The following is a 23,619-nucleotide window of genomic DNA, read 5'->3' as shown; positions in this document are numbered from 1 at the left end:
AATATTAAATTATTTCCTCTAACTAATCCCCTTTTAATGTGCACAAATTTTGTGCACCGGGTCACTAGTAAAATGAGATAATTCCAGACACTCAGCCCTGGATTCCTTCCAGATAACAAAGTGGGCCTTCTGTCTTCCAGAGGGATTCTGAACATGAGCTCAGAGCCTCATCGTGCATAGCAGGGGCAGGAGCCCTCAAGGTTCACCCCAGACTAGCTCTGATAAGTGCAGCCAGAGCATGGGCTTCAGAGTGCTGTCAGGGTGTTGAGGGAGCCCCAAGCCCCTCATTTTCTGGGGAGGCTCTGAGCAATAACACCAGGACCTTTCTCCCTCCCCCGCTCCATGCAAAACAAAGGTGGACTGCCTCGCTTTTTCAGTGAGGTGACAGGGCTGAGTGCACCCTGAGTATCACAGGGCTGTGGGGGATATGCTCCCCCCCATTCCAGTCCAAGTTACTCCTGTGTCTGTCCCTTCTCTCCACTCATCCCAAATCCAACCCCCCACTCCCACATCTCAACTGTGGCAATGGGCACTTCAATCTACTTTCCATAAAGGAGCCAGAATAATCTTTGCAAAATGCAGTGTCCAGGCCCCGGAATTGTCCATTGCTCCTTGGGTAGAGTTGGAAACCTCCTGAATGGCCTCAGGAGCCTTCTCCCACCTTCTCTCCTGGGTCTCTCCCCCTACTAGTCCCCTCTGCTAGCAACACCTTCACTGCTTCTGACCCCAGGACATTTGCACATACTGTTCCCTCTGGCAGGAGCACCATCCCTGCTTTGCTTACTCTTTTTTATTTCTCAGCTCTGAAATGAAATGTCATGTCCCTAGGAGGCCCACAAATCTCACCCACAGGGCAGATTCCCCATTAATATGCCTTCTAGTTCCCCACCTTTTCCTTGTAGCCCTCATTAATATCATCATGCTCTTGGAGCTGGTTTTCTTACTTTCAAGTTTTCCTTTCCACCTTCTGACCGAGGGCCATGCTGGTTCACTGCTGAATCCTCCGTGGTAACTCTGTGCCAGGCATGCAGTAGGGCCAACAGTTCTCTGCCTGCCAAGGACTATGGAGAAGGCAAGGCCAGGCCATGCAATTCTGGACCCCAGCAGATAGGCTCTGAGAGAGACACCAGGCTTAAGTTTGAGACTTCCACTAAGAACCTAGGACAGGCCTGTCATTGGACTGGGCGGGGGGGGGGGGGGGGGGGGGTGCGCGCGTTATGTGTATGGTAGGATGGACATTTACACACCAAAGCTCAAACATGGGGGAAAATGATGCAACTTTCTTTAGTTCATATGACTGATGCTGCCCTCATCATAGGATAGAAAGAAAAGTGTAACCTGGCCCGTGAGAGATGGCTTAGGCTTTTCCCATTTAAAAGCTGTTAGGGGTATGACTCAGATCAGAAATTAAGCTTCGACTCTGTGCTTGTCATAGTCAGCTCTGACCACTGTAACAAAATACCATAGATTGAGTGGCTTAACCAACCCCAATTACATCATACAGTTTGGAGGCTGGAAGCCAGCTAATTCAGTTCCTGGGGAGAGCTCTCATCCTGGCTTGCAGACATTGCAGAAAGAGAGAGAAAAAGGAAGAGAGACAGCTTTCTAGCATCTCTTCTTATAATGGCACTAATCCTGTTAGCGTAGGTAATTAAATATTAATAAAGGAAGGAAGCAAAGGGAATCCGACATTGTTAAGCCTAATAAACTGGGGAGCTAAATGGGATACTGAGCCTGCTTGCTCCACTAGGAAGCTACAGCTTCACAGACTTCTCAGGGCACCTCTAAGTCCCAGATTACCAAGGGAGGAATGAAAAACAGCAGGAGAAATTCCTCTGCTGGGCACATGCCCAGTAGAAGTCAAGATGGCACAGGGGGAGGTGCTTCTACTATGAGGCATGTGTGGTAGAAACCAAGATGATGACCATAAAGGCTTATCAGTCTAGCCTGAGAAAGGGATCAAATTGGACAAGGGACACAGAACCTTGGAAGATCTAGGAAATGGATTTGTTAGAGGGAAGGCCCAGCGCAAGCCTGCAAAAGCTTGGAAAGTTGATTGGTTATTTTTAAAAAGTGACTGGTCCTTCCCAGGTCTGAGATAATATAATCAGCCTAACGAAGATGCTCTCTCTCTCTCTCTCTCTCTCTCTCTCTCTCTCTCTCTCTCTCTCTCTCTAATGCATGTGTGCCCCATTCATTAGCGTGTTCTTTCTGCATAGCAGCCATGTGGCCCTAGCAGCCGCCTGAGGCCTGTGGCCCCATCGGGGGACTCACAACTGAAAGCAGACTATGCTAGCCAAATGGGGACAGACATGGACTGAACAAATGGCACAAAAATATCTGGGCACTGGCCCTATTTATGGGGCTGACAAAGACAAGATTGGACTTTTTCCCTGGCGGGGCAGATAGGGATGGGACATTGGGAACCCAGGGGCAGTCCTTTGATTTTGCTTCTACAATAAGTCTCCCCATGAAGCCTCAACCTCCTAGACATGGGTCTCCCAGAGTGCTTTCCTTGCAAACCTGTGAAAGAGCCCCATTTCCACTTCCAAAGTCCCATCATAGGAGTCCCCCCTCATGACCTCATTTAATCCTAATCACCTCCCAAAGGCCCCACTTCCTCACACCATTACATTGGGGGTTGGGGTTTCAACCTATGAGTTCGTCACTTGTCTCTCCTCCCTCTGGGTAGGTGTGTGTGCATGGCACGGCTGCCCTGCATCTGCACACATTTGTCCCAGCATGCTCTGCTCTGGGCAGTGGCCTTCCAGGCCTCACACCTCAGGGTTTATTCTCTCTCTGCAATGAGGTCTATCCTCCGCTCCTGCAGGCCAGCACCCTGGGCTCTCTCTGAGGCCTAGCTGTGTCCCCCAGCTATCCTCCTCACTGTCCCTGGATCCCACACATATCTGGGAGCTTGGCTGCCCTCGCAGGCTTCTTGCTGCTGAAGTTGCTCATGACTCCATTTCTGCTCTCTGAAGCCACCCCAAAATTTGAACCCATCCCCCAGATTCTAGCCAGCAGGCAGGGACGGGGGTTCAAGCTCTTCCTCCTATCATTTCCTCAAGTATCAAGGCTGTTTTTATGCCATCCTGGCCTCTCCCCACCCCTCCTTTCTGTCCCTCCAGCTGCAGAGGGACCTCCCTGTATCACTGCCTTCTGTATTTTTACACCAAGCCTCTCAGTCTAACTCTAGGAGCCAAATTGGCCAGTTTTGCTGGTGATGGATAAAGCAACTGCTTTGAAGAAAAAAAAAAAAAGAAAAAAAACAAACACACTTTCTCTCTTAAGAAAAACTTGGCTTTTAGGGTTCTTGTCTTTCTGTGGACTGAAATTCATATCTAGTTTGACACCCGAAGCTGGGCAAGGATGTCTGTGTTTCAGGGCTCTGCACCCTGCCCCTGAACCTCAGGGGTCCTGTAGGGCAATATGAGCTACCGGCAGTGACAAATACAGCAGTTTACCATTTTCACAGTCATTTCTTCTCTCGTGTGTGGAAATGTAGTCCTCAGAAGCTCTGTGAGGGAGGGACTTTTACCTTGTTTTACCGAGATGATGGCAAAGTGTGGATGAGTTGGCAGAGCCTCCGGGGCTCCACCTATCAAGCCACCCTCTCCAGACTCGTGTACTGGTGACATATATTCTCCTGCAGGTCTATCAGCTGCCCTTTCCCTGAAGGAAAGTATTTGATCCATTAGTATTTCATTTTCCTTGTTAACTCTCAGATTTCTCAAAGAGTCTTTCTACTCTTACAGGTAGCAATTATCATTGCTCAGATAGAGACTGTAAAAGTTTGGGTTCAGAGCCAGTATAGTGCTGGCCTGAGACGGGGGAGTGGCTCTGCCCTCACAGAGGGCCATCAGCAGCCCCTGGGCTTGGAGTACACACAGGGAGGCGTGTACTGCCAGGTCATGCCTCTCCACTAAGTGACGGCCTGAGGGGATCGACTCCTTCAGAGTTCTGAGCACCTGCTGTGTGCTGCTGGGACATGCAGGGAAAATAAAGGTTCCTGTGCAGCTCACAGCTGTGGGGGACACAGAGCTTGAGAAGTCATGGACACGGGGGTTTGCTGAGGAGCAGATCAGACCTGGGGAGGCCCTTCTGAGAGCAACTGACCAGAGGTTGGGCTGCCAGGAGGAGAGGGTTTGCTCGGCCAGCAAAAGAGGTGGCAGTGAGGGGCTGTTTCAGGCAGAATATTGAGAGTGTGTGGGGTGGGGCCAAGGGGAAGGAAGGCTCTGTCAGCTCTGAACCTGGGATAACCTGACCAGCATTTTCAGAAGGTCATGCTCACTGTGCTGTGGGGAGTGTGGTCCCCTCACCTTTCTTGTGCCATCTGGTGAAGTCCATGGGTACCTGCTTGGAATAATGTTTTTAAATGCAAAAAATAAAACATGTATTTAAACCAGTGATACAATACAAAGGAAGCCAATGATATGAGCCACTGGTATCAAAACAGAGCACAGAAAGTGGTGGTGGTGGTGGGAATCAGGCTGTTCCCCGGATCGTGAGAAAAGCATTGCAAGAAATCCGTGCATAGGTGGTTGCGGTGTGGCTGGGTTTATTGGTGATGCAAATCAAAGGGGTCCCCCTCCTGGTGTTAATGAAGAAGCATTCAAACCTGTGAAGAATTTTTGTGAGTTTATTTGAGCCATACTGCTAACAATTGCTGAGAAACAGAACCTTGATGGATTGAGATAATGCTCCAGAGAATGGCAGTTTTGCACCTACAGTACAATCAAAAGAGGAGACATAAGTGGGTTAAATGTAATTCATTGGTGATAGATTAGGGAGGTGGGAGAAAACAAAGTGGGAAAACCCCTAGAATTGTATAAAAAGTAAAATTATAGACACATACTTTTTCACTTAGGTGGGTGCAGGATAGTTAACAGTCAGCAGTTAACTCAGTGACAATGAGGGGATTTGTGGTCTCTGCAGAGTGGTGCCTGTGCTTTGAAGGGTCTGGAAAAAGGAAAATGACTTTGACATTCCAAGGATATGTTATCGTAGATGCAAAAAGGCAATAGACAGGCTCGGTTAAGGTAAAGATTGACCTTTGTCAGGGAAGATACCAGCCTAGGACATGACTACACACCATAAACTGCTTTTAGTTAACGTTTTAATTTCAGACCATCCTTTGTGGTGACTTTAGGTCTCTGAGTTTGCAAGGCTGCCATGCAGGCCTTCCCTGAGCTAGTCAGGTTAGCTTGTGGCCCCATTTCGTCCACTGGATTTTCAATATCCCATCCCCCTCTGCTCCAATCGTATCTTCAGCAAGGCAAAGGCCAGTGTCCAGAGTTTCTGCTTCATATTCCTCCGGAGCCTGCGCAGTCTTCTATGGGTCCCAAGTGGCCACTAGATCTGCATGGTTGCATGTTCCTGGAAGGCGAGAACGAATGAAAGCGGGGAGTGTGAGTCGTAAAGAGTGAGAGGAAGGGAGGGAGGGGGAGAGAGAGAGAGATTCTTCACCTGAGATTATGTATTCACAGAACCAGGAGCTTTTTCAAAATAACCAATCAGCTTCCCAAGCTTTCACAGACTTCTGATGGGTCTACCCCCATCAATGATCCCTTTCCCAGGTTAGACTGACAGTCCTCTTGGTCAAGTTCCTCCCCCTGCGCCTTCTGACTTCTATTGAGGATATCCTTGTCTCCTTTTGCTTCCCAGACAATCCAGTACTAATACCAGAAGAGGGAAAGGGGGGGTGTTAACCCTTGGGGGGCAATGCTGGGATCACCTGCAGTGTGTGTGAGGCTGTAGCTTCCTGGTGAAGCAGACATGCTCAGTGTCCCCTGCTGACTGTTCTTAACAATGGCTGACTTCCCTTGCTCTCTTCCTTCTTATTACTATTTAGCTAACTGTGGCCATAAAGCACCTTTGTGACAGAGTAGTGTCTGTTCTTTATCAACACATTAAATAAGATCAAGTGGTGGGTCTACACTGAACCCCTTCCAAATAGTGATGAACACAGAGGGCTTTTCATAACCAGCAGCAGCCACTGTAGAGTGATTTCTACTGGTGACAGTCCTGGCACTGTCCATGCCTCTGGAGTTTGTAGCCTGTGGTCACCTTGAAGGAAAGGCCACATGCAGTTAGAGGCTAGTGCGAATAGAGGGGTCAGTGCCCAAGTTCAGGCTCCAGGTGGAGAATGCCCATGCTGGCAGGAGGGAGCACTGAGGAGGGGGTGGCCACAATCCAGGTAGGGATGGTGGCTGCAAGGCAGGTGGCACAGAAGGAAGGAAGGTCTGGATTTAAAGTTGTGGTGATGCTGGGTTATAAACTGGAAAAGAGAAAGGAGTGTGGGGGGTACACATGTTCTGGCCTGGGGGCTGGTGGGTGGTAATGTCATTTGCAAAGCCAGGGCTTGTCCTTGGGCCTGAGATTCCTGCTGACGACATCTCCCTGGTTGTCTTTCAGGTCAATGAAATCTACCATGACGAGTCCTTGGGGGCCCACATCAATGTGGTCCTGGTGCGGATAATCCTGCTCAGCTATGGGAAGGTGAGTGAGCACCCAGGCCAGAGCCCCGTGTGCTGGGGAATGGTGGGCCCCGCAGTGTGACACAGGCTTCTTTAAAAGTATCTATGTCTGCCCAACAAGTCTGCCTCTCCTGGCTGCCTTGTACTTTCTGTTAAGACACAAGGAGCTTGTGAGCCATCCCACTGTCCTGCTCCCCTTTCACCCTCACCCCTCATTTTCAAATGTAGGTTTTGTTATTATCCTGGTGTGGTGACTGCCATGGAAAAGATGGTTTATTACCCACAGACCCTGCCACGCAGGGCCACACAGGGAAGCACCTGGGTCAGTCGGTAGGTAGACGAGGGAGGGGAAAACATGGATGACAGCCTTCACTGGTTTCTGCAGGAAGGAATGGGTGAGGCACAGTAAGCAGGAGCAGGATTGACTGGTTTGGATCATTTCAGCAAGCTGTGCAGTATAGAGCTGTTTCTAGTTGTCTGGTGCCTCACCCTGGGTTGATCAGGGCCGGGGATAGTGGCCCAGAGTGTGAGACCCTGAGGAGGAGGTGCTTGGGCTGGACTCTGGATTGCTTGCTTGGTTTGGATTTGAGAAGCACACTCCATAGTGAGTCCTTGACTATCTCTAGGACATGACTCACCCTGGGAGGGCAGTTCCTCCAGGGTCAGCAAGGCCCCAGATATCAGGGCATCAGAAACACAGTTAACACACCACTCATTTTGACGCCTGCCCTTATCTTCAACGTGTGCCCTCCTCTTCTCATACTGCGCACCCTCTGCCCCAACAGGGCTATCCTGCCCTCCCTACCTCTTCTCACTGTAAAACTTGGATTTACCTTTCCCAGCAATGTGCATGGGTCTATGCATGTTTTGTGCATTGAAAGAGAGAACCCCGCCCCAGATAGCTGAGGTGGAAGATAAGGAGAGATGTGAGGAAAGAATGCCAGTAGTGCCTGCCAGCTGGGACTGAGCAAGAGCTTGCACCAGGCAGCTCAGAAGCACTTTATACACATTAACTTAATGCCAGGACAGATGGGAGGGGGAGCTGTGATGGTCCCCATTTCACAGAGAAGCACACTGAGGCTCAATGCAATACAGTGATGTGCCGGGTGAGTGGCCAAAGGCATTTGACTCCTGAGAAGTTGGGTTTCCGACCCTGGCAACTGAATTCTGGAGTCCCTGGTCAACCTTACTCAGTATGCTGAAAATCAAATTGTAATAAGATCAGCCCTAGCCGGCTTGGCTCAGTGGATAGAGTGTCGGCCTGCGGACTGAAGGGTCTCAGGTTCAATTCCGATCAAGGGCACATGCCTGCGATGCGTGCTTGATCCCCAGTAGGGGGCATGTGGGAGGCAGCCAATCAATGATTCTCTTTCATCATTGATGTTTCTATCTCTCTCTCTCCCTCTCCCTTCCTCTCTGAAATCAATAAAAATATTTTTAAAAAAATTGTAATAAGATCAAGCCCCTCAGGTGTAGTCATTGGGTGAAGGGTTGTTAACTCCTCCACTTGAAAACAGACAGTCTCTGCCTCAAAAAATAAAATTCCACTGCACACAACTTACAAGGTTTGCAGTATCAAAATGACAATGAAGGGCTCATTTGGCACAGTGAATTCTAGAAATAGGGCACTGGAACCCACCCTCCTTACCCTGGGAAGCATGTTTCTCTAAAGTGAGGGAAATAGCTGAAACCAGTTTGGCTCAGTGGATAGAGAGTCAGCCTGTGGACTGAGGGGTCCCGGGTTCGATTCCGGTCAAGGGCATGTACCTTGGTTGCGGGCACATCCCCAGTGGGAGGTGTGCAGGAGGCAGCTGATTGATGTTTCTCTCTCATCGATGTTTCTAACTCTCTATCCCTCTCCCTTCCTCTCTGTGAAATATCAATAAAATATATTTTTTTAAAAAAAATAATAAAAATAAATAAAATAAATTAAATAAATAAAGTGAGGGAAGTAGCCACAGTAAGGGCACCAGCCACAGACCCACAGAGAGCATAGAATCTGCCAAAGCATCCATCAAAACAAGGAGATTGGTGAAAACCTACCTGCAGTCGTCTTTCATGCCTTATCAAGACCTTTAACACGTTACATTTTAATAAGCATAAAAGTTTCAAGTGATAGACTTAATGAAGTTAAATTAGTAGTTAGATAATTTTCCCTTGCCCTACATAAAGAAGTTGTGCTTTCTTTTTGAGGGATCATAGGACACTTAAAAATTACAAAAGCACTTTAGGTCATAAAGAAAACTTGGGCAACTTTTATACAGCAAAAAACTGCCCAGGCTCTACCAGCCGTGGGCAAACTATGGCCCGCGGGCCGGATCCGGCCCGTTCGGCTGTTCTATCTGGCCCACGGAGCTGAAAGAGCGGAGGGTTCTCTTGCTCTCCCCTCCACTCCTTTACTTTGAATTTATATTAGTTCACACAAACACTCCATCCATGCTTTTGTTCCGGCCCTCCGGTCCAGTTTAAGAACCCATTGTGGCCCTCGAGTCAAAAAGTTTGCCCACCCCTGCTCTAGACTCTGATTCAATGCCCCAAAACGAGGAAGAAGAAGGATGCATAAATGGAAGATCCAACTCCTTTGAAAATCAAAACCAGCTCTTAGGAAGAAGAATGAGAGTATTTGGAGAAAGAAGAACAGTGCACTACAGATCACAGGCCTCTGCGTAGGTGCTTTCCAAGATGAACAGGAGAGAAGGAATGCAAGGTTAGTTTGAACACATGTGAACAACCCAAACCACAACCTAAAGAAAGCAAAACCAAAGACATCATTCAGAAAAAGCAGATATCAATAAATTAGAAAATAGAAATGATAGAATCAATCACGAATCGAGCCTTGTAAAAGGCAAACCTCCAGCATATTTAATCTAGAAACAAAAGAGAGGAAGCCAAGCTAAGCGGGTGTGTTATCATGTAACCTGCACCTGGGTGCTTCTGTGGGCAGAAGAGAAAGCACAGGAGCTACGGGCACGGGCAGCTCTGGGAGAGCTCCACCTGGCCCTTCTCCCACCTGGTCACTATGAAGCCCATTAGGGACTAGTTGGGGGCATTGTGCACACCTTCCTTCACCAATTGACTGGCCAGGAGAGCTGCAAGAGGTACTCAGCCTGGTATGCAGGCTGATGGCCATGCACTCTAGACACACAGTCTCAGGGAAGGGAAGCCTGGGGAGAGCCATGCCTGGCAATCCAGCCCAGCCTCCATTCACAGGCAGCGATCTTTGGAATGTCCTTCTGGACTCTCCCTTGTCCCTAGTGGAGTAGCCATCAACATGTTCCCTCTTCCCCCAATTCCTTCCTCTCCCCAGATCTGGTCCTTCCATCCCTTTCAGCCCCAGCCTGAGGCCCCTCCCCAAGGACCCTCCTGTGTCTGAGGAATTCCCAGGCTTTTGGAATGGGCACAGTTCTATCCCCTCCCTATCTCTTTCTACCACTGGAGACAAAGAATGGGAAACTTGGGGTCCTGGGAGTAGAAAGGGGAGAAGCATTCATTGGTGTGGGCACCGGTGGCACATGGTGTTTCCCAGGTTGCTCCCATATTGATTTAAAAGAGAACCTGGGAATTGGGCAAGGCTCCTTACTTACCGTGCTGGCATTGTGTTGGCTCTTACTCGGCTTGAAAAGTGTCTGAGTCCTTCACAGTATTGGTCACTCAACTGAACAAAGCCTCGCTATTTTAACATCTCCCTTCTGGTAACCATCCCTTTGGTCTCTGTATGAGTCTCTTTTTGTTTGGTTTGGTTTTTGGGGTTTTTTTTTTATATTCTATATAAATGAAACCATACAGTGTCTTTCTCTGTCTGACTTATCTCGCTTAGTATAATATGGTGAGGATGTGGAGAAAAGGGAACCCCTGTGCACTGTTGTGGGACTGCAGACAGGTGCAGCCACTGTGGAAAATAGAAGGGAATTCCTCAAAAAACTAAAAATAGAATTACCATATGACCCAGCAATCCCAATTCTGCATATTTATCTGGGGGCGGGGGGACAAAAACCACTAATTTGTAAAAATGTATGCACCCTGATTTGCATTTCTCCTGTGTTCAGAACAGGTAGATGGGGGGCTGTGGCTTAGGAGAATATAGGCACCATTGAAGGGAGGACTGTGGCGGGCTGTGCAGGGGCCATGGCCACAGGGATGGAGAAAGGAGGGCAGACAAAAGAGAACTTGAGGGGCAAAATCAGGAAAGTGTGGGTGCTAAGTAGATGAAAGTGGAGAGGCACTGAGTCTCTGCCTTGGGCCACCAAGTAGATGGCAATGCGGACCATGAGAAACGGTGTGGGGAAGAAGGCGATGAGTCCAGTGGGGATGGCTAGGGAGAGGCTGACAGAGGGGTCTGCACCCCTGTGTCAGAGGTGAGCGCGGTTTTTGAAGGCATTGGAGTAGTGCAGTGGTCGGCAAACTGCGGCTCTTTGGCCCCTTGAGCGTGGCTCTTCCACAAAATACCATGTGCGGGCGTGCACGTACGGTGTGATTAAAACTTCATGGCCCATGCGCAGAAGTCGATTTTCTGCTCTCAAAAGAAATTTCAGTCGTTGTACAGTTGATATTTGGCTCTGTTGACTAATGAGTTTGCCGACCACTAGAGCAGTGCAAGGGAAGCATGCCAAGTTGGGGGGGTCTGAGAAAGCCCTGGCCACAGAAGGCACTGGCAGAGCAAGGGGCCTGAATGCTCCATGGGAGCTGAGAAGGTATCTCTTGATTTTTTAAAAATCTGAAAACTAGTCACTATGAAGCCCATTAGGGGATGTTGTGCACAGATGGGAACAGATGGGAACATGACAACCAACATGTTTAAAGGTAGAAAAATAATCAAATGTCTCTAAAAGTGTTCTGCGTAGCTCATTCTTAGGATGTTCATAGGAAATAGAGGGGTTCCATGATCAATTGCTTACGTCTGAAAAATGTTTACAAAACAAAGTAAAACAGGTATTCCTGACAGCAAAATTCCTCAGAGACTTCACTGTGGAAATATGCACGGTGAAGCTCCAAGAGCTGGATCAGCACGCAATTTCTCAAACCTATTTCTCAACAGAACCCTTTTTCTCATATAATCAGCTTTCTACACAACTTGCTTTGGGAAATGCTACCCTTGAGGCAGTCACAGTAAAATTGGCAGCAATAAAGAGACACATAACTTTGTTACTGATGTTCTGGAAATTCTAGACAATGTCAAATGACACGAAACCAATGTTGGAAAAGAGCAGATAAAATTACAATTATTTGCTAATAATTATGTGCCTGGAAAACCCAAAGGAATCCAATGTAAAGTTTTTAGAGTTAATAAAGGATTTTTGTGGCATGGCCAAATATAAGACAATTATACAAAAAATTGTAATTTCTGTCTGAGCCCACAATGCCCTGGTAGAAGGGATAATAGGGAAAGAAAAGTTCCCTTTACCATAGAAACCAAAATATAAAATACCTAGAATTGACCTAATAAGATAGACACAGGGCCCATGGGAAGAAAATTGCACATTGTTGATAGGGAAAAAATAAAAGTAAAGGAAGAGACATCTGCTGTTCCTTCCGGGAAGACTGGCAACATAGTAGAGATGTGGATTTTTTCCAGATTAATAATTGGAAATTTGATGAAATAATTCTAAGGTTCATCTAGAAGCAGTCAAGAATGGCTGAGAAAGCCTTTAAAGCAAATCAAATAAAAAGGGATTTACTTCAAAAGCTTTGTAAAGTGAAAATATTTAAAAGCATACTGTGAAGGCTTGCCTGGGGTGGGAATGGCTGGGGGGAGGGGTCAATTGGGGAAAAAGGAGACATAAGTAAAACTTTAGACAATAATAATAAATAAATAAATAAATAAATAAAAGTATACTGTATTTGGAAAAGTATTAACAGATCAATTGAATAAAATATATAGCTCTCAAAACACCCCTCATATAAATAACTAAACATGTGGTAAATATAAGTAGTACAGTTAAGGCTTATAAATAAATATATCATCAATATAAATTTCACATATAGTGAATTAAATATGTCATATAAATATAGGCTAAGAAAAAACAACAACTATTTAAATCATACAAACCAAGAAAGAAGTATTGGTTATCAGGGGCTTCTTAAGCATAAATATAGTAGAAGGGAATTTTAAAGGGAATATAGCTATATTTAAGTACTTAAAATATACAACTTCTGTCAAAAAAACACAATGGAAAGACAAACCTAAGCAGGAAAAATATTTGCAATATGGTGGAAATATCATACTATATGAAGAGCTCTTCTAAATTATAGAAAAACATAATTGGCAATGGAAATAAACAGGCAGCAGAAGAAAAAATATAAGTGGCCTAAAAAGGGAAAAGTTCTTTACTATTAATCAAGGAAATAAGACAATTGACCATTTGAAAAGTGTTAACTGTGTTAAGATTAAGAAGCGGGATTTACTGCTGTTTGGGTGAATGAGGCAGTATGCTCTTTGACCTGAGGATAAATGTGTACACATTTCTAGAAGGAACTGTGACAGTATCTGTCATTGTCCTCCAAGGTCCTTCATGATTTCATTCATTTCTCCGCCTCTATCCCAAAGCAGTTCTCAGAGCTATGGTTGAGTTTTAGCACCAAATTAGTGGTCACCTTGATTGATGGTAAAGTATAAACAACTGGGCCCTAGCTGGTTTGGCTCAGTAGATAGAGCGTCGGCCTACGGACTGAAGGGTCCCAGGTTCAATTCCAGTCAAGGGCACATGCCCGGGTGGCAGGCTCTATCCCCCAGTGGAAGCAGCTAATCAATGATTCTCTCTCATCATTGATGTTTCTATCTCTCTCCATCTCCCTTGCTCTCTGAAATCAATAAAAATATATTTAAAAAAATAAAAATAAAGTATAAACAATTGGAAATGATCCAGATTGGCCCATGGTGGAGTCTAGTTAGGTCGGTACAGTGCATCTGTGGGAGTCTAGGTAGCCAGTAGGTCCCATTTCAAAGTATGTTGAATGGCACTGGGAAAGGCATATGGCAAATGAGTTTGTTCATGGTTATTGTTGTATTTTTTTTAAATAAAAAAGGATACAAATTACAGTGTGATCTTAATTTTACATACAAATATATTTATAGAGGGACTGGAATAAAATAAAACAGTAGGCAGTAGGCCATTGATTTTTAATTTCTTATTTGTACTTTATTGACTTTCCTTAATTTATCATGATAAGCATGTTTCTTTTATAACAGTGTACTTTTAATTATGAAAAATAGTTTACCTTAAAAAAAAAACTTTTTAAAATGGTGGAGTTCAAGTAATGCTCTTTAACTGAATGATAGCACCTGAAGAGGGTCTCCAGTGGCAGGCCACCCGGCTCTGTCATGACCAACATTTTATTGCTCACTTGAAGGAGGACACAGAAGGGACTTCATGCTTACCTCTGGCACCTCATCTCTGTGGAAGTTTAGGAACCAATGGGGAGGGGTTCTTCTGCCCTGCAGGCACCGTCTTCCCTTTCCTGTATCCCAGCCTGGAGACTCTGGCACCTGCATGCATGGGGAACATTTGATCAGAGTGAGGCCACATCACCCAGGTGTGCAGGCACATCCCTCACAGCCATGGCCATGGTACTGCCCCTATGTGCTGCTCTTCATGGGGAAGGGTTGTGCTTTCCGTGGGCCACATTGGTACTCTACCCCAAATTACCTATAGAGAGTGGGGAGGAGGGGAGTGAGCATGGACCTTTTTGTCAGGGTACAGCCTACTCCCCTCGGAGTCGGGGACGGTATAGGGACCTACACGACCATGGGGCTTCCTGGAGCCCACAGCCAGCAAGGCAGGTGGCCAAGGGCACTTGGGCAGTGTGATAGCTTCAGTGAGAGCAGGACCAGAACAGTGAGAACTGAGTGGGCAGAAAGGGACCAATGTCCTCCTCACCTCTCTGTCTTTTCATTGAGAGAGATTTGGAAATCCTTGATGGCAAGGAGACTGGAAGGGAAAACGGGCTAGATGCATGCTTCCAGAGCTAAATCCAGACAGTGCCCACTGCACCCCAAGCAGACCTCTGCCGATGGCCTCGGAGGAATCAGAATAGAAGATGTAGCAGACTCTGGGTATGCCAGCCCCATGTCATCCCTGGTCTCCTCAACCTGGCCAGAAGGGACATCATGCTGCTGGCCTCTCTGCCAGCCCTGGGGATCCAGCTGGCTGACCAATCTCTTGTAGCAAAGTTCACTCCCTGCTCTGCCCACCTTCTCCTGGAAGCCCATGGCCCATGTCAGGCCCCATGAGGCCATGGTAGGTCCCTGGGGAAGTCTGACACCCATCAGGCCCCTTTGTCCCAGGGGATTCCAGAATGTTACAGGGCCAGACTGATGCTCTGTTCTCCTTTGCAGAGTTGCTGGATTGTGAAGGAGCGGTGAAGTCCTGGGTATGAGTCAGTTTCCTTAAGGAAGACAGGCTGCAGAAGTGCGAACAGAGGATACTAGAGTTAGGAGTCTGCAAAAAACCCAGCTTTGACTTTTTATTATTAAATTCCATAAAGCCACTCCATCAAATTGCTAGAAACGTTTCTCATTTCTGTATGTATTATTGTGGGCTGTAACAGTTTGTGTCCACCGGCCACAAACTCCACTTTGCACAGCACCCAGGCAAGGCCCTGTGTACAGGTCTCTGAGGGACCCATGTCCTGGGAAGCAGGAGGAGATGTGTCCCAAGCAGCTGCTCCAGGCCCATCCAGACGGATCCTGGGACCTACCTGCTCCCCAGGAGTGGAGCACAAGGCCCTGTGAAGTCACGAGTAAACAGAGTGGGCACCAGGAAGGAAACAGAGCTGGTGAGGGTGACCTGGTTGGAGTGGGTCAGCCAGGCAGGTGCAGCCCAGCCGGGCTCTAAGGGGCTAGAGGCACAGCAATGGAGGTCTGTGAAGATGTTTTCTGTTCAAAGGAGATGCCTCCATCCCGGGAGCGTTTAAACTTGGCAAAGCCAAGGAGACTGTAGCCAGGACCCCAGTGAGGAGAGGTGCCTGCTCTGCATTCTCCCAAGGCCCATGGGGACTACGGGGTGCTGTGAGGCTGAGACCCAGACTTGGAGCAGAAAGTGACCCAGGTGTTCAGACCATCCCATTATTCATTCCAATTCGTAACAGAAACAGACCATCTCCCCCATGCCTATCCCCAGCCCAGTCCCCACTCACCTCACACGCCTCTGGCTCCAGTGGGGATAAAATTGGTAGCACTTTTGTCTAAGACATGTTTGTCTTCCAGCTTATGAGAAGCTTATGAGTTCTCTCAAGTTTTTCCTAAAACAACGTTTTTCTTTATTTCCTTAAAAAAACAACAGCAGAAGAAAAACATAAGCTTATTTTATACACTATGCCATCAGCCAGGGAGCAGAACAGCCAGACTTGAGGGTTGCATAGCAACTGCTTTTCAATTGATTTTTTGAGAAGTCACCAAAGTACTGAACTGTTCTCACTTTAAATATTTCCTAGGATGATGAAAATCAAAGCAAATGGGAACTAGAGACTTGGGGACAATCAGAGAAGAACAACAGGCTTCCTGCCATGAAAGCCAGGTCAAGACGAACACTCGTAGGAATTTTTCAGCATTGGAGAGGAAAGGTTGGGAAAATTCTGAGTCTCTCGGTGGAAGGCAAGAGAAGAGAGTTCTGGGGGTGAGGACTCAGCATGCCCAGAGCCACAGTGCCCAAGGGCTCAGTGCCACTGTCCTCAGACTGTGTGTCCTGGCTACCATCCACCTGCTCTGGACCTCTGCTTCTTTACCTGTGTGAGGGGTAGTATAGGATTTCAAAACAACCCCGGGATAGCCCCCAGTTCTCCCCAGAGTCTGGGCCCAGCCCTCAACCTGCTAGTAGCCAGCCCCTGGTCATGCCAGCCCCCTGGTGAGCTGGAACTGCCAGCATGCAGACAAGGATGAGGGCATGTTGCACTGGACCCTACTCTGGGAGGCCAGCTGTGGCTAAGCCTGGAAGGGTCTTGCTGAGACCCCTGTGCTTGGGATGTCTCTGGCAATAGGCTCCCAGCCTTGGGGAAGAAGGATCTCTAGAACATTCCCTAGTGACATGGAGTCCCAGCAGAGAAATGAGGAACTCACCTTCTGGTGTCACTTGATATCTGAGCTCCCAGAGGCTGGAGCTGCAGGGAGAAGACCCCCAGCCTCAGGGGAGCCCACACTGCCCCGGCAGGGATGCAATGTGAATTCTGCCCATGTTGATCCTTCAGCAAGTTATCTACCACTACTGAGCCTTAGTGTCCCCAGTAAGAGGAGCACATACTAGCAACTACAGCAGCAAGGAGGAGGCTCATGTGAGTTGCTTTCTGCAGTGCCCCCTTGGGGGAAGGCCCTGTCTGTCACCCCTTAGGTGACTTCATTTCCCAACACAGCAGCTCTACAGGACAGTCACATCATCAGGCCCACCTGACAGTGAGTCTCTGGCACCAAGAGGCAGAGTAACCTGCCAGAGTCACCCATTAGCAAGCCACTTTGCTCTGGGAAGGAAGGGCCAGACACGGTTACTCCAAAGGCTGGGGAGAGTGAGCTCCAGGCTGCTTGTGCCTTGTTCCCCTCAAGAGTTCCTGCATGCTGGTGGTCCCCGCGGAGGGCAGTTTTGCTACCCCCCAAGGGGGATGCTAATGGCATCTGATAGGTAGAGGCTGGAATGCTGTTCCACACTCTAGAGTGCACAGGATAGTCCCCCCAACAGAGAGGTCCTGGCCCAGCTGTCAGCAGGGCAGAGGTGGGGTAGTGTGCTCTGCTTTCCTGAACTCGGTGAGCCCTGCCTCTTACCAGGCCTGGGCTCTGTGCAAGCTTTCTCGTTTCCTGTGTGTTTTGCAGGGTAGGGCCAGGGCAGTTGAAAGGCTTTGGCAGACTGAAGCCAACCCTCTAGGGCATGAGCCCCCAAAGCTTCGGGCGACCCCTTTGGGTACACTGGGTCCCCCAGGGACTAGAGTCAGACCTCCATCTTTATCATCATTGTCATGATAGTGACAGGACAAGGAACATTTGTAAGCATTGATGGTTATGGTCAGAAGCCACTATACTCCTGCCTCTGCACTGGGTTGTACCCATTTTTCAGATGGGAAGCTCAGGACAGTGAGGTAACTTGTCTAAGAACATGAAGCAGATAAGGGATGAGCAAGTCACATCCCAGTGCTCTCATGCTACCCAGATGAGCCCCACCTGTCACCTGCAGGTACCCTGGTGAACGCTGAACGGGCTTAGGGACTCAGGCAGAGCTGTCCCTGGCCTGGAGCATGTGGGGGCGGAGACTGCAGGTTTGTCTCCAACTCCTGGACTGAAGGAGGGAAGAGCTTAAATAACTCAGCTCAGTCTGGAACAAACAATGGAAATGTCAGAGTGCAGTGATTGCAACAGAGCATTTAGGGCAGGTCTTCATTGACTTTTCCAGTGTGGGACCCCAGAGGCTTGTCTCCAGCTTCTGAAGTCCCCACTGCTGGGTGGCAACTAGGCTCAGAGCTGCAGCCCAAGCCGGAGGCTCCACTGCCAGCCCAGCCTGGCCCTGCAGTCTTAGGCAGCAGCGCCACCTTGTGACCACCTCAGGGCTGCCCTGCCTCTCCTGTGGCCCACCTCTACCCCTTTCTAGTGGTTGGACTGGGGCAAGTTACTTCAATTGTCTGAGACGTGGTTCCTCATCCTGAAAACAGGAAAATGACAGCACCTATATATTAGGGCAGTTGTATGGTTTAAATAGATAATGCATGTACACTTGGAGCCCGGGAATCAGCTCATAGGGGCCTTGGTACAGGACCCCACAGCTGCCACCCAGCCCAAGATGCAGACATATCCCATCCACTGGACAGCTGTGCCTTGGCTCCCTCAGGGGGAGGGCTGGTGGTCTGTGAGTTCCATAATAATTCCTTGGCCACCCCCGTGCTGAGCTCACACATGGTCCCCAGCCCAGCACAAGTGGGAATAGGCTCAGTCTCACAGAGAAGCTTTCCTAGAGCCCATGTAGAATAGAGAGGAGCAGGCAGCCAAAAGACAGAGGCTGTTGGGCAGCGAGAAATGCAGCCGCCACAAGCAGATCCCTCGGCCTCTCTCTGTCATTTCTGAAGGAGAAATAGATGAGTCTCCTATCCTGGCTCAGAGGAGAGCCACTGCTCATATGCTGTGATACCTGGCAAGAGCATGGAATGGCAGGACCTGAGGTAGCCCAGAGAGGGTGGCCCATCTGAGGGCTGCATGGATGCAAGCGGGTCACAGAAGAAGAGAAGGTCTGGTGGGGGCACTACAGACCAAGTGACCCACGTAGTTTAGACCTCCCTCCTGGGCCCCAGGCCTGCCCAGCTGCCTCTGAATCTGGACACCTCTGTGAGGAGCCTTTGAGGCATGTGAGAAGATCAGGAGGCAGTGTTCAGGAAGTGGGACAAGTAGGTCAAAGAAAGGGAGGGCCTGGGCTACAGGAGGTAGGAGCTCATGGGTTTTTGTTTTGGGGCTGCCACCAGGCTAGGCAAAGCTACTTGAGCCTTTTGAACCTCTGCTCCACTGACCTAACTTGAGTCTCAGGCATCTCTGAGAAGGGGTGCACAGAGCACCTGGACTGATCACCCATAAGCTGCCTCCCAAGAAGTGGGAGGGCTCCACAAAACAACACTTCCAAGCTCCAACTGAGCGAGCAAGCTGGGCCCAAAAAGACCACCCCATGACTGTGTCCCTCGGCACTGCAGACCCCACACCTACCCTGCGAGTTTTCGGTCCTCCCCCCATGTCTCCTGCATAGGCCCCATTGCCAGAAAACTTCCTTCTTGTTCTTGCACCACTCCAGTCTGTGACTTACTTCACTAGGATCCAATATAGCTTTTTATAACAGTCTCATCTCTCAGGCACATTTGGCACTGTGCATGGGACCTGGGAACTGTTCTGCCATCTTGTAAGTCACTGACTTAGATGACACGTGAGACTCCTGGCAATGACCAGCCCCTCCCTGCCCCCAGATTATTCTTTCTTCTGTGAAACATCCTGGCTTATCATCTATACCCTATACCTCATCCACACAAGAAGAGATGTGTGGCTATGCTTGATGGACATATTTGTGGGAGAAAAGAAACAGAATGCCTGCACACGTCCACGAAGGAATGCATACCACTCTACTTTACAGACAGATGTATTTAAAGAGGGATGAAGCAGCCCTAGCCAAATGGCTCAGTTGGTTAGAGCTTTGTCCCAGGACACCAAGGTTGTGGGTTTGATATATGGCCAGCGCACATATAAGAAGCAACCAATGAATGCATAAATAAGTGGAACAACAAAGCAATGTTTCTCTCTCTCTCTCTCTCTCTCTCTCTCTCTCTCTCTCTCTCTCTTTCTCTCTCTCTCTCAAATCAATCAACAAATTCTTTTTTAAAAAGAAGAGGAAAAATCATGCCCAGGACTCTTATCTTGGAGGGAAGTACTGTGGTGACGGGAGTGTGTGGTGAAAGCAGAAACGGAAATGCTGTGAGGATTGAGAGAAAGGGCAGCATGCTGCCTGTAGTAGCCTCCCTTCTGAGAGTCCATGCTGCATGTTTCTTAGGGAAGCAGTCTAGGCCAGGGGATTGAATACAGACTTTGGTTTTAGGCTTCCTGGGTTGGGATCTCAACTCTGCTTTCTAGCTGTGTGACCTGAGGGAAGTTACTTGACTTCTCCCAGCCTCAGTTTCCTCTTCTCAGGCTGACTGTGAAGCCTGAATGGCAATGCCACCGTGCAGAGCGTGGCTAGCTGTGGGCACCACATAAATGGCATGTGACTGCTCTTCTCCATGGCTTCTAAGGGAATTGGCTCTGTGCCCCTGTTCTTTATGGGGCCCCTTTGCTGTAATCTGCTGTAGCTTTCCCCTCTATTGTGTCATTTTCTGTAAATGTCTTTAAACATAGGGTTCTCTCCCCTTCTCTGGGCTGGCACACACACAGTGGAATTCCTTTCCCCCCTGCCCTGAACCCTTCCCAACTTGTGAGTTCTTCAGGGTGCAGTCCAAGGCCTGCACACAATAGGTGCCTGATCGAATGCAGGGAGCTCTGTAAATGGGGTGGGCTGAATGGACCTATTTGAGGCCCTGAAAACTCACATCTCACCTGAAAACTGCACAGTGACTTTGTGTGGAAACCCACTGGGGAGCCAAGAATGGAACCAAGTGGAAGCAAGTCCTGAGAGGACTGGGCAGGGGCCACTGGACCAGGCCCCCAATGGATGGGGTCTGTCAACACCACGACCTGCCCAGCCCCCCAGCTAGTTCACAAGACACTAACCCCTCTTCTGTCTTTCTTTCTGCAGTCCATGAGCCTTATTGAGATCGGGAACCCTTCTCAAAGCCTGGAGAATGTCTGCCGGTGGGCTTACCTCCAGCAGAAGCCGGACACAGACCACGATGAATACCATGATCACGCCATCTTCCTCACACGGCAAGACTTTGGGCCTTCAGGCATGCAAGGTGAGCTTGCTCCTACAAGGGTTCAGAAAGGAAGGAGGCTGAGTATGAGCCACTGGCCCTACAGGGGTCCTGGAAGCCTTGGCCCAGGCCAGGGAAGAGTGTCAAGGCAGGGGGGCTGTGGCCACTTCAGCCCTGGAAGAGCATGGGTCAGGGCTGATGAGCCCTGGCTCTCAAAAACCATCAGGGCCTCTGCCATTTCCCCCAGGAAACCTCATGCCCAGGGGAAACAGTGAAGATCAGAGGTGGTGAAGTGGGCAGAGTCTAGGGCTGGCACCCGAGACATCAGATAGGATCTGAGGCTGAGTTTCAGAGTTGTTGGTTGCCCCCATTGAAAAAAAAATAAAAAAAAATTTGAATAAGATTGCAACCATTGCAATTTTACAGATTTTACTTCAAAATTCAAACTATATAAAACTGACAGATTTAAAAGAAGAAATTGATAAGTCTACCATCATAGTCAAAGATTTTACTGTATTTTACTTAGTAATAGAAAAGACAACAGATAAGAAAATTACTAAGGATATAGAAGATTTAAATTTAAAAAGTGGACCTAGTTGATATATATAGAATACTGCACCAAACTACTTGAGAATAATCAATCTTCATGAGCACACATGAAAACAGATCCAAACAGGCTATGCTGGGTCATAGGACAGTCTCAACAAAATGCAAAAGATCAAATCACACAGAATATGTTCCCTGATGAGACTGGAAAAGAAAGATAACTTAAAAACATATGTATGCCTGGAAATTAAATAATATGCTCATAAATAATTCATGATTCAAAGAAGAAGTAATAGTAGAAATTAGAATATATTTTTAAACTGAATGGTAATGACAATCTGACATGAAAACTTGTGGATGTAACTAACACAATTATTAGATTGATATTTGTAGCCTTAAGGAATTTATTAGAAGAAAAATGCTGAAGAAATTAATCATAGAAACATCTATATCAAGAAATTTAAAAAAGAACATCAAGCTAAACTCCATAAATATAGAAGGAAGGAAATAATAAAGATAAGAGTTAAAATTAAAAACAATAGTGCAGTAGAGAAAATAAATAAAACAAAAATTTGCTTGTTTGAAAAACATGGATTAAAACAGAAGAGCCCTTAGCAATACTAATTTTTAAAAAGAAAAAAATTCAAATTTACTAAAATCACAAATGTAAAAGGACATCATTATAAATTTTACTTCAAAAAGGTAATGAGATAATGAGAAAGTATTTTGAACAGCTTTGTATCAATAAATTTGTCAATTTAGATAAAAGGTAAAAATTACTTGACAAAACAAAATCTGAGAAAAAAATAGAAAATATGAAAACTGATGTCAATTAAAGATGTTAACTCCTGGATTTGATAGCTTGACCCAAGAATTCTTTGTAAGTTCTAATGAAGAATCATACCAATCATATACAAACTCCCACACAATGAAAAAAGAAGGTACATTCTTCCAATTTCTAGGAGGCCTGCTAACATTGAAACCAAAATCTAAGAACATTATAAGAACAAAAGTATAGGCCAGTCTCTCTCATGAATATAGATACAAAATCTCCAACAAAATATTAGCAAATCAAATTTGGTGCTATATTTTAAAAAAGGTTTTATATCACAATAAATTTCAATGTATTCTAGAAATGTAATGTTGGTTTAACATTTGAAAATCAATCATTGTAATTTATCACATTAACAGAATAAAGGAAAAAAACTTGTATCATCATTCAATTGATCCAGAAAAAGTATTTGACAAAAATAAAGATCCATTTATGATCAAATGTCCTGTTGAATTAGGACTAGAAGAACTTTCTTAATGTGGTAATGGATATTTCCCCCCAAAAAAACTATAATAAGCATCATATATAATAGTGACATGTTGAAAGCATTTCTCCTAGATTGAGAAAGGTCAAGAATGCCTGCTATCACCACTTTTCTTCAATGTTGTAGTGGAGGTCTAAGGCAGTGAAATAAGACAATGAAAAAAATAAAAATATCAGTCAGAAAGGAAAAAAATCACAGACTCTCATTTGAAAATGATATACTTGTGTGCATAGAAAATCCAAAAGAATATACAAATAAATTATTAAAATTAAGTAATTTTTATATCATGTCACTATACAAAAATCAATTGAATTTCTGTATTCTAACAACAAATTAAAAGTTAGTACCACTTACAATAGAATAAAAAGCAGCAAATACCTAGGATTATGTCTTAAGAAAGTATGTCCAAGACCTAGACCAGAAAACTATAAGACATGTTGACAGATATTATAAAAGATTAAATCAATAAAGGGGTATACTGTGCTTATGGATAGGGAGACTCACTATTGTACAGATACCAATTTCTCCAAGTTGCTCTATAGGTTGATGCTGCTGTGCTCAGTTCCAGCAGGATATCTTGAGGGTATTGAAAAGTTGATTCTTGTGTTCATACAGAAATGCAGTGGGCCAAGAACAATTGAAGAAGATTATCAAAGTACTCAATACTTATAAGAACAAAATAGTTAAAGAGTGTAAGTTTGATGCAAGGATTGACAAATGTGTCATTAGAACAGAACAGAGGCGAGAGTTGAACTTAGGCACAAACATTTGCTTTATTGCAAAGGTGGCACTGCAAGGTAGAGGAGAATAATGGTCTTTTAACAAATGGTGTTGGGTCAATCAACTATCCAAATTGGAGGAAAAATTAAGCTGATACACCTTCTTTGTACACAGTCATCATATTTGTGGATATTCTAGATCTTACCTAGGAATAAACT

At 46.6% G+C, this 23,619-nt stretch overlaps 1 protein-coding gene across 1 annotated transcript in view; it reads left to right on the top strand.

Moving 5' to 3' along the window:
• ADAMTS2 (ADAM metallopeptidase with thrombospondin type 1 motif 2) overlaps window positions 1-23,619 on the top strand; it is a 248,372-nt gene that overhangs the window by 151,316 nt on the left and 73,437 nt on the right. The window contains exons 5-6 of the mRNA XM_080674404.1: window positions 6,415-6,498; window positions 20,705-20,861. Of these exons, the coding sequence (XP_080530530.1) occupies window positions 6,415-6,498; window positions 20,705-20,861 (241 nt within the window). The remainder of the gene's footprint in view (window positions 1-6,414; window positions 6,499-20,704; window positions 20,862-23,619) is intronic.

Source organism: Plecotus auritus, assembly GCF_963455305.1.
Source record: "Plecotus auritus genome assembly, chromosome: 6".
Taxonomy (NCBI): Eukaryota; Metazoa; Chordata; class Mammalia; order Chiroptera; family Vespertilionidae; genus Plecotus; species Plecotus auritus.
Note: the sequence above shows the minus strand (reverse complement) of the source record. Positions and strands in the feature narration are given on the sequence as shown.